The sequence below is a fragment of the Vicugna pacos genome, chromosome 26 (genome assembly GCF_048564905.1).
Source record: "Vicugna pacos chromosome 26, VicPac4, whole genome shotgun sequence".
Taxonomy (NCBI): Eukaryota; Metazoa; Chordata; class Mammalia; order Artiodactyla; family Camelidae; genus Vicugna; species Vicugna pacos.
The window spans coordinates 19,932,803-19,950,833 of NC_133012.1; the positions used below are offsets into that span (position 1 = coordinate 19,932,803).

Below are 18,031 nucleotides of genomic sequence, written 5' to 3' on the forward strand. Positions count from 1 at the left end.
TTTTATTACTATTAGTTTTCCAAGCTAGCTATATGGTCTAGTCACCAAATTTCAATATTCTTTGTCATTAAAATTAGATGACTGGGTAGTAGTTTAAGAGACTGTAATGAGTTTTAAAATGTTGATACCTAATTGGCCCAAGACATATAAAATGTTTTACCCTATAAATATACATGCAAAATGAAGCTGGGATGAACATAGACTTAACTTCAGTTACTCAAATAAGGAGATTTCTACTGAATTTCAGCACACTGGGGCTAATTTTCAATAAAAGTGTTTTACTTCATTAAAAGAATTAGTAGCAAAGCGATAAAACTTAGTTGATATAACCAGTTTAGTAAGTTACTATAATTTGTTATTAAATGTCTTCAAGTAATTATATAGCCCAGTTATGTAAGTGTCCATGATTAGCTATTCTTGTAATACTTCTATAATTAGTTCGTCAGAAATTTCATCCACTCCATTATAACCAACAAAACTGCTCTCTGCAGCTTCTGCGAATTCAGCATCTTCGGTAGCCTCCAAAAAATAAGTGTCATCAATGCCATTATCCCAGTGAGCATCAGAAAATGTACCTTTTGGCAACGCCCTAGATGATGGTTCATGAGGATTCTTGGTTTCACTGTTTGTTGCGTCATCTGCTGGAAACTCCTCCTCTTCCTTTAGTTTCAGAGGGCGAGGGCGAGTGGAATAGAGAATACCAGTTATTCAGTCAGAAAGAATGTGTAATAATTTCACCACATATTTGAGCTACATTGAATTAAGGATTTTAGTTCTTCAGTGGACACTAAAATGAATACTCTGGGTGATACTGTCTCCAGTACAGTCACCACAGGAACGGGCTCATTGTTGCTGCCTTTGAGTGGTCCAGACACTCTTGAAACTCCAAATTTGGAAATGCCTCCAGTTCCTGTGGTTACTTCTTTCCAGTGTGCACAGACAGGGCTAAAGCAACAGTAGACTGATTTTTTTGTTTTAATAAGCAGGTAGTCCTGTTGAAGGCAAACTGGAAAGTGTATCTGCTATCTTAACAGACTTACTTTTCTATTTATAAAGTATTTTAAAAATTAACATGGATTAAAAAAATTGTAAAGAACAGTTTTGAGACAACTGTCAAAGTATGACTGGATTTATGTATATTATAGTACTATATCAATATTAAATTTCCTGAACTTAATAATTTCACTATAGCTATACAAAAATGTCCTTCTCCAGCTACATGCTTAAATGTTAACACTTTGATTGCCCATCGTGGATCAGGTGCCCCAGAAGAAACACAACCGTCGCCCAGTTTTGGGTGACATGGTGATCAACGTGTTAAGGGATGGAGAAGGGTTTTGATGCCTGCAACTTAATCTCAAGAGACTTGTTATGGACTGAACGTTTATGTCCCCCCCAACCCCGCAATGTGATGGTATGGGAGGTGAGGTCTTTGATGGGTGATTAGATCACGAGGGCGGAACCCTCATGAGTGGGGTGAGTGCCCTTACAAAAGACCACAGAGCTCTCTCATCCCTTCTACCCTGTGACGACATCTCAGTGACCCAAGAAGCGGACCTGAGTCAGCCAGCACCTTGACCTTGGACTTCCCAGTCTCCAGAACTGTGAGAAATTTGTCGTTTGTAAGTCACTCGGGCTAAGTATTCTATTATAGCAGCCTAAAATGCCTAAGACAAGATTCATCAAAAATAATGTGTAATGTGTACAGCAGAGAGAGAAAACGTGTGTAGCCAAATGCTAACAAACGGGCAAACCTAGATAAAGGGCATACAGGAGGGTTCCTTGTCCTGTGTCATGTTTCTACAGGTTAAAACTTGTTTTTAAAAATGTTTAAAAACTACAATTGTACTAGAAATTCTTCCTGAGCAGAAACATAAACATGAGTATTTGGATACTTTGTAAGGCAAAAAATGAGAAACTTAACTAAATGAGAAATATGTACCGAGGAGAGAAAAATGAAGCTGGTTAAGCAGGTTAACAGTTTCCCATGCAGCAGTAGAAAAACATGAGATTCATTTATCAGATATGTGCTGAGATGGGACGATCACAACATATTCCTAAGTGAAAACAAGGTACCAAACTCAGTTTAAATGCTGTGTGGACACATGTGGACACCATCAGCCATTTACTGTTGTACCAAGAACTAGTTAGTAATGAGAAGGAAACTACAAACTGCCCTTACCTGTTTGAGAAGAAACCGGAGACATACTTCAGCAGGTAATGGAAAACCTAAATCAGAAACAGTAAAGCTATTTTATATAGATACCTAATTTTTACTTTGTGGTAAATGCAAAAAGCAGTAACTCACAGTCAGATTTGAAGTTTTCTGCTTTACATACGGGGTCATGACATTTTTGATACCAAACTTCTTTTTTCAGGTCAACCAAAATCCTTTACATTAAAAAAGAAAGAAAAAATATTAACTTCCTATCCAGACTGGCTAGAAAACAAAATTCAGCTACATGCCATTTATAAGTGATATGCCTAAGACTTAAAGATGGAGAGAGGTTAAAAAGTAAAAAAATAAAAAAGATGGAAATAGATATACACCAACCAAAATTGTTATCAAAAATATCACAAAGTGGACTTTGGAGCAAAAAGTATATGCCAAGTTCCTCCCAGGAAGATGTAATTTCCAACCCGTACCCACATCTCTGATTCAAGAGAGCTTCAAAATAATATGTGAGCAAAACTGACATTTCAAGGATAAATAAAACAAATCTTCAACCATAAATCAAGATTTTAAAACATTCTTTTGATAACTGATACCAAAGAATCCAAAAAAATTCGGGATACAGAACATTTGAGGATTTAAAACAATTATAAAAATTGGCTTATATAAAAAATTAGGTACAGTATGAGTCATCAAATTTAAAGTATTCATTCACACAACACATCTCTGACAAAGCAAATTATTTAGAAATGACAAAAAGATAAAACTCAGTTTAGAAATTAAAAACATTTTTCTTAATAACCAAATGACTTAAGGAAAAATCATGATGGAAATTAGAATATACTTAGAACTGAGTGGACCTGAAATTACATATTAAAATATGTGAAACAGCTAAAGTGACCTTTAGAAATTTAGAATCTTAAAAGCTTACTTACAAAAGAGAATGTCTAAACCCAAGTAAGTAACTTTACTTAAAAAATGAACAATAGAGTAAACCCTAATAAATTAAAAGGCAGGAAGTAATAAAGAACAAAAATTTAGAAGAATCAACGAGGCCAAATGTAAAAACTAAAAAAGGTAATGACAAATGCTATTAGAAATTTATTGAGATGTAACTACAAATGCAGAATATACTAAAAATACAAGACTATTAATCCACTTTTTCCAATAATGTTGAAAATTTTGGTAGGACAAAGTACCAGATAAAAATATACCAAATCAATCAAACCAAACCAAACAAATCAAAGTCACAGAAAATCCGAACAGTCCTATAACCACTAAAATGTTTTCTTGAAAATTTGATTACTTTAAATTTTTCCCCACATTTCACAGAAGAGGAAACATAAAATAGCTAATATTCTGTGTGGTACTGGAACCATACCAAGGAGGCAAAAACACTGGCAACCCAGTCTCATTGACCCATAAACATTCCAATAGTAAGACTCCCTAAAATGCAGACTAATGCTGCAGTTCCCATACTACACCGAAGTGCCCCCAGGTCAGTGTAGGGTATTTATATCTTCCTGGGAAACACGGTGATACTTGCATCTTCAAGCACCCTACAAACTACTTGCTTGTAATTCACAGCTTCAATATATCACCATCCTTCTTCATTTCTTTCAGTGATGTCCTGTCTTTGTAGAGCTAGGTTTTGTGGTGGTGGCTGCAATAAAAAGCACCATAAACGATTTCGCGTGAAGTGAGACAACAGTGGGAGTGGCAATACCCAGCCTGATCCAAGGTTGAAGAGGTTGTGTATGCAAGGCTCAAAAGGACACACATCCCACTAATAATTATATTTAGGAAGGGTCAAAAGGTCCAAACTTCTAGTTATAAATTAAGTCATGGAGACGTAATGTACAGTGACTGTAGTTAATACTGTGTTGCATATTTGAAAACTGGTAAGAGTAAATCTTAAAAGTTCCCATCACAAGAAAAAAAATTCTAACTATGCATCATTGCATGGTGATGGATGTAAGATTTCTTGTGGAGATCATTTTGCAATGTATACAAATATAGAATCATCATACCTGGCACTAGTGTGTTATATGTCAATTATACATAAAATAAAAACATTTTCTTTCAGTTGACGAGTATTGTTTTTTCAGTGAGCTACTAAATTATTAGGACAAATACGTATTAAGTTGCTTGAAAATGATTAATAAAGAGAACTATTAGGTATTCCTTTTGCCCTTGGAGCAATGAGGGAAAATTACTAAGATACTAAGGGCACCACCAACTGAGCAACTCCGGAAACCTCTGGGCCGACGGCAATCTGCTAGGCGGAAAGTTCTTATGTATAGCATGCTGTTTGCAGGATGTTTCTGATTTCTGCATACAGTAAACAAACCTAGAGTCTATGGGTTTATGAGGCACAGTTCCCTAGACATGTCACACAGGCTATGTAACTACGAATATAAAACACAGATGTGTCATAACCTCAGCACTCTGCCACGTGCAGTCCCTGCTCACTTCTGCCTCAGCTTGCAGCCTGAATCAGAGAGCATCCAGGGCAGGAAGGACAGGGGGGAGCCCTGCCAGCTACCCCAGCCTCAGCACTGCTTCACCTGTCCCTTTCATTCCCTGTATCTTTGGAGCTACTATTAAAGCTTAACACTAGGTAAGATCTGTGATTTCATATGAGTGAGCTTTGACAATCCAATCCTCAAATTCATTAGTAATCAGGGAAATTCAGATGAAAACCACAGTATCATTTTACAATCACCAGATTAGCAAAACAAAGTTTTAAAACCTAACAATTTTAATAAAGTGTTGGTGAGACTATGGAGCAGTAGAAAATCTGAAAACACTGCTGATGGGAGTATAAAGTAGCATGACCATTTGAGTAAATAATTATCTAATAAAATTAAATATGTGCATATTCTATGACATAGCAATCCTACTTTTAGATAAATACTTTGAGAAACTGCTGCGTATGTGCACTAAGTGATATATACAAGAATATTTGTAGCTTCACTGTTTATAACCGCAAGCCAGATGTCCACAGTAGGACAACAGGTGAACTAGTATATTTATATGTGTATAATGACATACTACACAATAATGAAAAAAGAGTAAGTAAGCAACAGCTACCTGCTGCAGTATGGATGAACCTCACAGAGTGCTGACCAAAAAGCAAGTCAAAGGATGCAACTTACATAAGATTCAAAAACATGTAAAATGAAATAATATATTGTTTGGGGATACAAATATATATGGAAAAACCATACATATGCAAACAAGGGAAAGATGAACACAAATCCAGGATAATAGCTACAGTGTCTGAAGAAATTGGGGTTGGGCCCACAAGGTGTTTCTGAGGTTCAGATAAATTCTGTTTCTTATAGTGGGTGGCAGATATGACAAGTTATTTTAGTATTAATCCTTAAAATGTACATATAAATTAGACACACTTTTATATGTATGATACATTTCACAGTTAAGAAAAAGAATACGTTATGGATATATAATACAACCTGGTCATTCTTCAGAAAGAAATATATAGCAACCTGAGAACCCCAAAAAGTTAAAAGATGATCAATGACTGATAATGATTTTCTGGTAAACTCTTACACGTAGAAAAAAAGACGTAGAAAGATCCACCAAAGGCATAACCATAGTTATCACTGGTTCTGGGACTATGGGTGGTCTTTTTGTGTTTTTCTGTTACAGCTTTGTGTACTGAACGTAGAGTTTTTAAAGCTGTTTTTTTTTTAAACTGAATTAATCTACATATGTAGGTATAGCATTGAATCGCGATACCCAACATGTCTTCCAGCTTTCCAACAAAAGCTTCATGATCATTGTGTCACATCTGGCCCATGTGCTGTAAACACTTACTATAGCGAAGTCTCAGCTTTGATGTTAAGTATTAAAACATAACAAAATTTCTCACATCATAAATGATAACTACTGGGTTTCTATTTTACCTCTATTTTAAACATCTCCTTATATTATTTAAAATTCAATTTCTGGCTTTACTTAATCCTTTCTCCCTCTCCTTTTGCCAGGGGCATTTAAAATAAAACTCCAAAAACAGGGCCTGGCATATACAGCAAGCACTCAATAAATACTGGTTCCCTTCTATACCATTCTTTGTCTTGAATGTGTTAACACATAACCTTAACTCCATTTCTTAAACACTAACTGAGTAGTTTCCTTCTTGCCCAAATTTGCTCATCTTTGATTTAGACTCCATAGGTGTCAAGGGCCAATGGCTACGGCCTCTCATTTCCTTCCAACCCTGCTCAATTCCACTTTAATCCTCAAGATTAAACTATCTAAGGAATTATTTTACCAAATAAAGATGCACGGACTAGAAGCAAGGTAATATTTAAGACATACAAATTAAACATTAAAAAACACAAACCAAATAAAATATAAATTGAATTACAACTAAATCTATTATAAAAAAATCATTTTTATATTCTCAACTTAAAAAATTTTATAACAAACATTTAAAATGTACTTATTAAACACACAGAACTCATTAACAGACAGTATTACTTACATGATATTATTACTCTTGTGGGCTCTTCTAATGTTTTCACACCAGCGATATTTACAAATATCATAAACTAGTAATTCTTCTGGAAAAAAGTAGTTCCAACGCCGAATTCCTGAAATGCAAATAATGTTTCTAAAAGTATTATTACTGTATCATACATATAATAGTTAATAAAGAATAAGTTATTTTTTACCTCCTTTAATGCCATTTTTATTCACCAGAGAGAGAACAAATTGATCAATTTCAGGGTAAGGTGAACACTGAAAACCTTCAACGGCTTCTACTGTAACAGAAAGAAAAATTAATTATAAACTATACTGGCTGAAAGTTGAGGAGTTAAATTTTGATTTAAGTTGTTTAGTACAACTATGGGTTTTCAACACCCCTCTCCCTGCCAGCTTTTCTTTTTTCCTTCTCTGCAATTTTTCTTTTAGTCAGTCATGGATTCTTACAAGGAAACAGATAAAAATTCAAACCTCTCAAATCAAATGTTAACTAATTTTGGTATCATTTCAATTGCTTTCTCTCTGATAAAGAGAAAAGCAGCTCCTTCCATCCAGGAGCTGTCCTAGTATTGTCGCTGAGGCCTTGGTGTTGCTACAAGCTGGCTGGGGACTCAGCTCAGCCCTGGTGTTCTCCTGTTAATCATAAACTATTTCACAGAACTTCAACATCAGATAAGGCCACTCCGTGCCCATGATGATTCAAGTCAAAAACAAGACAACTCTGTAACCATGTCTGAATACAGACAAAACGTGAGCATTTTCCACACCACAAAAATGAAAAAACGGCCACCTATGTCGTCTGATATAAGTAGCTGCTCCTTTACCAATTACAGCTTTGGTCTCCCTGTAGCCAGCCTTCCTTCTAGATAAGATTTATCAAGATGTTCAATCACAGAATTGTCACTGACTGCACCCAATTCAAAACAAACCCACATTTCCTTGGATACTCTTCAGAAGCATCTAACTCAAGCCTGAATCCTACAAGTCCTTTCTAACACTGCTTTACAGAGATGCCCCAGTTTGCCATGGTGTGCATTCTCCACTGCGGCAGCCAGTAATAAACTCAGCTTACTCACCACTGGTGTGGCCCTCAGTGCTCTGTAGCTGTATGGCACTGACATTCAGTTACATTTTCTATCTAAGACACTAATGAAATAGTTTAGAACAATTTATTTTAAATCTCCTTTAAATTTAAAGATAGACTATGTATTTTTCTTAAAGCCTAATCTTGCTTACAAAGGTAATATACATAATTAAAGAAATTTTGGAAAATACATTAAAGCACAAATGAGAGAAATAAACCTCCAAATTAACATCTAGAAATAACTGTTAAACGAGAGGAAAGTAAAGATAAGAAAATGTTATCTATATTTTAGTCTTAATATCATAAATGGGCATTTTCCATATTATATAAGCTTTATAAATCTAAATTAAATGACTAGAGTATTTTATAGTATGTAACCAATCCCATTTTGTTGTACATTTAGATTTTCAGTTTTTCACTATTATAAATAATGATAGCCCAAAACATTTGCATAAAAATATTTACTGGAAAATTTATATATGATATCTTAGATTTTCTGAAAAACTAATGGCCACTGAAAGCATAAGGAAGCTCTCCACATACTGGAAATATTTTGGAAAAGCTCTGCTAGGTTAAATGAGAAACTATGGACAGTGGTTACCCATCTTTGTAGACAGAGGGGTGAAGAGAACTTACAGTTTTTTTCATTTTAATATGTTTATTTTATACAAACTATCGACACTATTTTCATATTTTTCCCCGAAACCATAAAATGAAAATTAGTAAATAAGCTTTAAAATACAATTTTTTACACTTTTTCCCATTTTTGATAGAAACCTAGTTGTTCTGGAGAATTAGTACATAAGAATACTTAAGATTTTTAAGCAAAATAAAATTTTCATCCTTAAATTTTCATAGGAATTGTTTTCTTAAAATTACCTGAAGTACTGGTGCTGTTAAAATACTCAACTCGGTTTTGTTTATTTTGAGATATGTCACATGTCAGAATTCGTAACGCATCTGAGAATCTGAAGAAGAAAATATATACAGCAAAGTAACATATTAGAATTAAACAGCTGTGACTACAGAAAGGACACAATTTCAAACAGTTCCACAGTAAAATCCTTCGTTCAACAGCTAATTATTCTAGGATGTTTATACCACGTTTGCCTACAAAAGCACCAATACACCCATACAAATAGAGTAGCCTGGTGATCATTTCTAACACTTGCCTCAACTACAGAGTGAATCAGAAGACTCTTGGACCGCTGAAGCTACAGAATGAAGTATAATTCTATTCCCCAAACATACAGAGCCTTTGAAGTTTTTGTTAACAATGATTTTTATAGTCTGAATAATAGGAAGAAAAAAGAAAGAGGGATGAAAGCAAAGGGAAAATAGGTTAACATTAGCTGAAAGAAAAGATACATTCATAACTATAAACAATTTTGCCTTTATTTCACAAAGAAAAATACCTGATACTTAGTTGGATATACAAATGACAATTATGGTAACCCTATCCAGCGGAACCTCCACTTCCGTAAAATTAATATTAAAACTACAAAAGAAATGGGATTTGGTAATCAAGAGATCACCTGTACTCAGGCTGTATTAGAGGCCAACTGTGTTACTCTTCCCATAAGTAATAGAATGTGGCCTTATTCTGGTGCCAGCAACAGCGGGCAGCAACAATCACACAATTTTCAGGACCACATTACTTCTAGAATCTCAGATATGACTAACAACTAACATTTACTGAGCAGATACCATGTGCCAGGCACTGCTGTAAGCACACACATACATACAGTTCTACCTTATTTAATCTTCACAACTCCATAAAATAGATGTTAATATTACTTCCATTTTAAAGGTAAAGAAACTAAGACTTTGACTTCTGAGACTTGGTATAAAAGGTCAAACAGTCCAGAAACAAATAGAGAAAAACAACCCATCTTCCCACCCTCCTCAGTAACCACTATCAAGTGGACATTTGGACACAACTTTCCCTATGGCGGTATATTTTAAATATTTTTATTAAAATTTACTTCTATGGAATTTCTCTTTAAAATTATATATATTATAAGAAAGCAGGCAGAGAAGAATCAGAGCAAGTCAATTTAGCAAGATAATTTGGTCTGATCTTCAATCACATGTTTTGCACTAACAAAAATTGCTAGCCAAGAATGAAGGGGAACGAAGGCAAATATTTCTGTTGAAAGATGTCTTTCGAACTTTTTAAAAGTGATCAAAACATTGGAGTTTAAATGTTCAGTAATAAAACTGACAACAGAGTATAGCAATATAACGGAAAACTATATATACATAAAGTTTTATTTATAATTAATTGTTGGCAAATTATTAACTTGACAAATATTCATGATATAATGTTGAGTGGATAAAACAGATGACATAACCATACAAATAACGATCTCAAGAAATATATTTCGAATAAAGGAGCTACATAAATTATAGTTCTTAATATGCACATATAAAATTAAATGTTAAATTATATTTCCAAATGCAATACAAGTAGTTTTTATTTTCTTTTTTATAGAAGCGATAATCATTTTAGGAAAAATTGGGCAATATTATCAATTATAAACATAAAAAGATATAAAGAGAAAGATAAGTGGTTAAAAATAACTTAATCACTATTATTTTTTAATTAATGGACAAAAAAGAGCAGTTAACCAAGAATTTTAAGAAGCAACTTTCTCTTCCTCAAGGTAGAAAACAATTCACACGTTAGCAATGCACAATGCCATTCACTGCTTAATAAATATTCATGAATACACAATGGTTTAATTCTGGTACTGTATACCTGACATTGCTAACCAAAGAAGAGAGGAAATACTGATATTCTTCAGAAATATTCTTTGATGGTACAGGATAAAACTTGTTATCTTCAGCAACCTCCAAAGCCACATACTTTCCTATTTTTGATGATTTATACAGCCGAAAGTTTCTATTTCTTGTATAAACTCCTAAAGCAAAAATTAATAAAATAGTATGAGTACATGTTTTCAGTGATTTTTTTTTACAGTCAGCAAATACTAAGTTAATTCTGCACAGCATTATGAGAAGAAACAACCGGTGCTGGTTCAAGATGGTGATGTAGGAAGATGCTGAAGTCACCTTCTCCCGTGGACATGCCAAATCTACAGCTATCTATGGAACAACTTCCTGTGGGAAAAACCTAAGAACTGGTGGAGCAACCCCTTCACATCAGGCAAACGAGAGGGAAATCACAACGAAGCGGACAGGAAAGGCTGAGATACACTCTTGCTATAAACTCGACCCCAGGCACAACGGCACACAGTCCGAAAAGAACTCAAACCTGGGACTCCTCCCTGAGGAGCAGAGTTCACACCCCACATCAGGCACCCCAGCTTTCTGACCAGCACCTTAGGCGAGACTCCCAAAACCTGGACTTGAAGGCCAGCTGGGCTCACGCGCACAAGACACATAGGACTGTGAGCACTGAGGAAGCTCTCTTAAAGGGCTCACATGCAGACGCACCTGCCCCACGGCCAAGTGTAGAAGCGGCCCCTTGAACAACGCCCATTCTTTAGGTGAAAGTGGCTCATTTGCTGATTTTAAAGCAAAACTGGCTGAGGGACGAGGTCCTGCTGGGACATTCTCCAAGGACGAGGCCGGTGGGCGCCACATTCCCGCTCTCCTTCTGCCCTGCGAAAGCCAGAGGGAGCCACCTTCCTTTCCTCTTTTTTCCTTTCATCAGTGGGTGCCATCTTCAAACTTCCCCCTCTGCCTTGCTCCAGCCAGCAGGCGCCACCTTTGTGCTCGCCCTCTGCCATGCTCCAGGCTGCCAGTCTCTCCCAGAGCGGAGCTTCTACACACACCTGGTGCCCTGGTTTTCACATCTGGTACTGTCCAGGGGACACCCCCTGATCTCTGGGCTCTGGAGTCTGGAGCAGCTTGTGATCCTGGGTCCTACAGGGCTTAACGATCAGGAGACAGCTCTTGGTAAACTACCACTCCCAGAGCACCGCACAGACAGCAGACTTAAACACACTCAGTCTTTCTGACAAAGAGGCCTATCTGCTTGTCCAGGCGCACGGAGGCCGGGGAAGGGACTCACAGGGAACAAAGGCCAGTAGGCACCACCTCTGTGCTCTCCCTCTTCCTCCCTACAGCTCACCAGTGTCTCTCAGAAAGGCGCTTACACACTCATCTGGAGCCCCAGTTTTTGTGACTCCTGCCCGGGCAGACTACCTGGCTCTGGTGACTAGCGGGGCTGGAGCTTGTGGTCCCACAAGAGTGTACACATTTGCATTCTTTAAAAGCTGCTGCCTGAAGGTCTGGCTTCCAAATCAGCTTGAATCTGGGTGCTGACTGAGATCCTTTCCTTTGGGACACTGACTGGCCTTGGTACATGCTCAGCTACTGAGCTATTAAAAAATAAAATAGACTGCCTGGACAATCACAAAGGTTTGAGACAACATGAGCTAAGACAGGACTGAGTGACAAAGTTCATCTACACAAAGTCAATCCTTCAAGACTTGGAGAAGTGGCTGTTTCATCTAATGGATAGAAATCAACATAGAGAGTCAAGCAAAATGAAGAAACAGAGGAATACGTTCCAAACAAAGGAACAAGATAAACCTCGGGGGGAAATTCTTAATGAAATGGAGGAAAGTAATTTACCTGATAAAAAGTTCAAAATAATGATCATAAAGATGTTGGCTGAACTCAGGAAAAATGGAGGAACACAGTTAAGAACTTCAACAAACAGAAAATATAAGAAAGTACCAAACAGAAGTCACAGAGCTGAAGAATATAATAACTGAAATGAAAAACACAGTAGAGGGGTCCAACAGCAGACCAGACAAAGGAGAGGAGAGGATCAGTGAACTCAAACACAGGGCAGAGGAACTCACCCAATCAGAGCAGCCAAAAAAGAAAACAATAAAAAAAATGAAGATAGCTCAAGGGGCTTATGCGACAACACCAAGCAGACTAACATTCACATTAAAGGAGTCCTAGAAGGAAAAGAGAGAAAAGAACAGAAAAGAACCTGTAAAAGAAAACAGACACAGATCCAGGAAGCCCAGAGAGTTCTAAATAAGACCAACCCAAAGAGAGTCACACTAAGACACACTATAATTAAAATGTCAAAAATTAAAGACAAAGAGAGAATCTTAAAAGTAGCAAGAGAAGAAACTTATTACATACAAGGGAACCCCCAAAAAGACTACGAGCAGAAATGTTGCAGACCAGAAGGGAGTGAAGAGCATGATATATTCAATTTGGCTGGCAGAAAAGCCTCCAACCAGGAGTAGTCTACCTGGCAATGTTGTCATTTATAATCGAAGGACAGATAAAGAGTTTTCCAGACTAGTAAATACTACAGGAGTTCATCACCACTAAACCAGCCGCGTAAAAAAAACATTATTAAAGGGACTTCCTTAAACTGAAAAAATAAAAAGTGTGTTAATTAGTAACAAAACATATGAAAGAATAAATCTCCACTAGTAAAGGTAAATATGTAGTAAAGGTAGTGGATTAACACTTACCAAACTGGTAGGAAGTTTAAAAGACAAAAATAGTAAAAATAACAACATAATTAAGGGATAACCAAGATGTAAAATGTGACATCAAAAACGAGGAGTAAAAAATTTAGAGATCTAGAATGTGTTCAAATTTAAGTTGTCGTTGACTTAAAAAGACAGTTATAAATGTAAGTTACTATATTTAAGCCTCATGGTAACCACAAAGCAAAAACCTATAGTGCAATACAGAAGATAATGACAAAAGGAAGCTAAGCATACCACTAAAGAAAGTCATCAACCACAAAGGCAGACAGCAAGAAAAGCAGAAAGAAACAGAGAAACTACAAAACAATCATCAGAAAACTGCCAAATATATGGCAATAAGTATATACCTATCAATAATTACTTTCAGTGTAAAGGGACTAAGTTATCCAATCAAAAGATACAGAGTGACTAAATGGATTAAAAAAAAAAAGACCTATTTATAAGCTGCATACTAGGGACGCACTTCAGACACAAGGACACACACAGGCTGAAAGTGAAGGGATGTAAAAAGGTATTCCAAACAAATGGCAACAAAAAGAAAGCTGGAACAGCTATACTTGTATCAAACAAAAATATGAGATAAAGAAGGGCATTATGTAATGATAAATAAAGGGATCAATACAAAAAGAGGATAACATTTGTAAATGTTTATTCATACTCAACATAGGAGCACCTAAATATATAAAGGAAATATTAACAAACCTAAAGGGAGAAACAGATGGCAACAGAGCATTCAGAAAGAAAATCTATCAGGAAACAGCCTTAAATGACACATTAGATCAGATGGACTTAACAGAACATTCCATCTAAAAGCAACGTTCTTCTCAAATGCACATGGAACCTTCTCCAGGAAAAATCATGTTAGGCCACAAAGCAAGTCTTAACAAATTTAAGAAGACTGAACGCATATCAGTATCTTTTGTGACCAGAGTGGTATGAAACTGGAAATTAATTACAGGAAGAAAACTGGAAAATTCACATGTATGTGGATATTGACTAACAAGCTAGTGAGTAAACAATGGGTCAAAGAAATTAAAGAAGAAATTTTTAAAAAATACCTTGAGACAAAAGCAAATAGAAACACAACATACTAAAATGTGCAGAATGCAACAAAAGCAGTTCTAAAAGAGAGAGATTCATAGTGATACAGGCCTATCTCAAGAAACAAAAAAAACCCTCAAATCATTTAAATTTATACATCAAGGAACTAGAAAAAGACCAAATGAAGCCCAAAGTTAGTAGAAGGAAGGAAATAACAAATAACAGCAGAAATAAATGAAACAGAGACTAAAAAGATAATAGAAAACATCAATGAAGCCAAGAGCTGGTTCTTTGAAAAGATAAAATTGACAAGCTTTAGCTAGACTCACCAAGAAAAAGGACTCAAATAAAATCAGAAATGAAAGAGGAGCTATTACCACTGATACAAAGGATCATAAGAGACTGTTATTAACAATTATGTACCAACAAATAGGACAACCTAGATTAAGGATAACATACAAACTGCTGAGACTGAATCATGAAGAAATCAAAAATCTGAAAGGACCAATTACCAGTAAGGGTACTCAATCAGTAAAAAAAAAACCTCCCAGCAAACAAAAGTCCAGGACCAGATGGCTTCAAATGTGAATTCTACCAAACATTCAAGGAATAAATACCAATCTTTCTCAAACTCTTTCAAACAGTAAAAGAGGGAACACTTCCAAATCCACTTTGCAAGACCAACATTACCCTGATACCAACACTACACAAGGATACCATAAGAAAAGAAAATTAGAGGCCAGTATCACTGATGAACATAGATGTAAAAATTTTCAACAAAATATTAGCAAGCCAACTTGAACACAACATTAAAAGGATCATACACCACGATCAAGTGGGATTTATTTCAGGGATACAAGGATGGTTCAACAACCACAAATTAATCACATTAATGCGATGTAACACATTAACAAACTGAAGTATAAAAACCATATAATCAAAAAAAATCATATAATCATCTCAATAGATCAATAGATGCAGAAAAGCCTTTGACAAAATTCAACAGCCACTTATGAAAAAACCTTCAACAAAGCAGATACAGAGGAAACATACGTCAACATAATAAAGCTCACATATGACAAGGCCACAGCTAGAAATACTTAGCAAAAAAACTGAAAGCTTTTCCTCTAAGATCAGGAACAAGGACGTGCATTCTCACCACTTTTATTCAACGTAGTACTGGAAGTCCTAGGACTTCCACAGCAATTAGGCAAGGAAAAAAAAATAAAAGGCATCCAAATTGGAAAAGAAAAAGTAAAACTGTTATTTGCAGATGACTTGATATTATATAAGCTGAGATCTTATAAGCTGAGATCTGTCCCAATAAACACACTGTAAGTTGAAAATATCATTAAGTTGAAAATGCATTTAACAAATTTAAGAAGACTGAACTCATATCAAGTATCTTTTCTGACCAGAGTGGTATGAAACTGTTTAGCCTAGCCTGCATTAAATGTGCTCAGAACATGTGCATTAGCCAGCAGTTGAGCAAAATCATCTAACACAAAGCCTATTTTATAATAAAGTGCTGAATAGCTCATGTAATTTATTGCATACTGTACTTAAAGTGAAAAACGGAATGGCTGTCAGATACAGAATGGTTGTCTCAGCTGTCTACCCTCGTGACTGCACAGCTGACTGGGAGCGGAGGCTCAGTGCCGCTGCCCAACATCACAAGAGAGGACCGTACCACACATCACTAGGCCAGGAAAAGATCAAAACTCAAAACTCAAAATACGGTTTCCCCTGAATGCATATCCCTTTCACAACATTGTAAAGGCAAAAAATTTTAAGTCAAACCACCATTAAGTCAGGGACCATCTATATACAGAAAACCCTAATGACTCCACCAAAAAATTGTTAGAACAAATGAATTCAGTAAAGCTGTAGGATACAAAAAAAAAAATCAAAACACAGAAATCTGTGGTATTTTCATACACTAATAATGAACTATCAGAAAGAGAAATTAAGAAAATCCCATTTACAATTGCATCAAAAATTATAAAATACCTAGGAATAAAATAAACCAAGGAGGTAAAAGACCTGTACACTAAAAACTACAGGCATAACTCAGAACTAGTGTGGGTTCAGTTCCAGAACACCACAATTAAGCAAATTTTGTAATAAAGCAGATCACATGACTTGCTTTTTCCATTTCCCATTGCACATAAGTTATGTTTACACTGTACTGTAGTCTGTTAAGTGTGCGATACCATTGTCTTAGAAAAAGTACCTTATTTAAGAAATATTGTATTGCTAAAACATGTTTACCATCATCTAAGCCTTCAGTGAGTCATAGTACTAACATCAAAGGTCACTAATGATAGACCACAAAAACAAATACAATAATGGAAAAATTTGAAACATTGTGAGAATTACGAAAATGTGACACAGAAACACAAAGTGAGCAATTCTTGTTGGAAAAACTGCGAGTCATGCTCAAAGCAGGGTTGCCACAAACCTTCAATTTGTAAAACACATAGTATCTATGAAGTGCCAACAAAACAAAGTATTCCTGTTACACTTCCAAATTCTGGCACCTGGTTGTCAGGGTGCTAGAAGGATACGCAATGCAGCAGGAACGCTTCCCTGCTCTTGGCCTGGTAACCTTGTCTGTAGCTTAAACCTATATTCCCTCAGCCTGCAGACACTGAAACTCTGAGATGCTCTAAACCATCAATGGCAAAAATGCTGCTCTTATGGCTTTTCAAATCATAAGCTAGAACTCAACATAACAATGAGGTTTAGTTCCTCATATTGGAGATCATCTGACTGAGGGGTCCAGACTGGCCTGTGTGTTACCTAACCAGGCTGCAGTCTTGTGCCAGTGGCTCACACATCCTCAGGTTCAGAGACCACAAGCAAGCGGGCACAAGAGAGCAAGGCTGAAGAAGCCACCGGTTTGACCATACTAGGAAGCTGATGAAACAGCTCCTGCCACTCCTGCAGAGCTCTTCAGTGGAGAAAACACCAGCCTTACTTTGCCACGTAAAGAGCATGATTTGTATATCATACGTGTTTTTACAATGTATTTCGTCTAATTAAACCTCTCAACAGTGTTGGAGAGTGCTGGCCCAACTGTCCCACTGTCACGGACCCTTTGGACATTTCAGAGCAGAAGCCAGCCACCACCATCCTCTTCTGGAGCTCAGGCCAGCCTGGTGCTTATGTCCCACGAGACCTAAGAGCGCCGAACAGAAACCTACTAGATGTCTAGCCCCTGAGCTCACTGATCACACTCTGCTCATGGTCACTGTGGGGCAGCAGTGGTAGTGTGAATCCCGGGTGACAAGCGGGCACTGACTGGTCTCTCATAGAAGTACACAAGGGCAATCAGATAGAGAGCAGTCAATCTACTTACCTAGATCTACAAAAAGATGCCTTCCTCCTACGCTGTTCTTCACAACTAAAAATGAAAGGTCAGGACTGCTTTGCTTGGCTGACGCCAGCCCCTCCAGTTGCTTTGAATTCGATGTCCAGCACTCTCCTATATCCTCATCTGTGGACATTTTGCTAAAGGAAATTCCTTGTTTAGTTGATGTTTCAGAAAAATGGGAAAATCCATGGCCAGTTGTCTCTGGAATTGTACAATCATCTTCACTGGCAAGTAACTGAACAGCAGGCTGTAAAATTTTTCTCACGAAATTACCTAAAGAGGGAAAAAAGGTTACTATAATTCTTCCTCTCTGCAAACTATAATTTAAGATCTAAGCACAAGTCTACACA

At 36.5% G+C, this 18,031-nt stretch overlaps 1 protein-coding gene across 6 annotated transcripts in view; it reads right to left on the minus strand.

The window, feature by feature from the left end:
- Window positions 1-18,031, minus strand: part of PRIMPOL (primase and DNA directed polymerase) — a 45,559-nt gene that overhangs the window by 11,675 nt on the left and 15,853 nt on the right. For 3 of the 6 annotated variants that reach the window (XM_015249000.3, XM_015248998.3, XM_072950470.1), the window contains 8 exons: window positions 17,667-17,954; window positions 10,531-10,693; window positions 8,649-8,737; window positions 6,874-6,963; window positions 6,684-6,792; window positions 2,309-2,391; window positions 2,183-2,229; window positions 259-660 (listed from right to left, as the gene is read on the minus strand). In XM_015249000.3, coding sequence (XP_015104486.1) covers window positions 412-660; window positions 2,183-2,229; window positions 2,309-2,391; window positions 6,684-6,792; window positions 6,874-6,963; window positions 8,649-8,737; window positions 10,531-10,693; window positions 17,667-17,954 — 1,118 coding nt within the window. In that variant the 3' untranslated portion in view covers window positions 259-411. Of the gene's footprint in view, window positions 1-258; window positions 661-2,182; window positions 2,230-2,308; window positions 2,392-6,683; window positions 6,793-6,873; window positions 6,964-8,648; window positions 8,738-10,530; window positions 10,694-17,666; window positions 17,955-18,031 lie in introns of those variants that run through there. The other 3 variants (XM_072950468.1, XM_072950469.1, XM_031691385.2) reach the window with 2 other exon arrangements.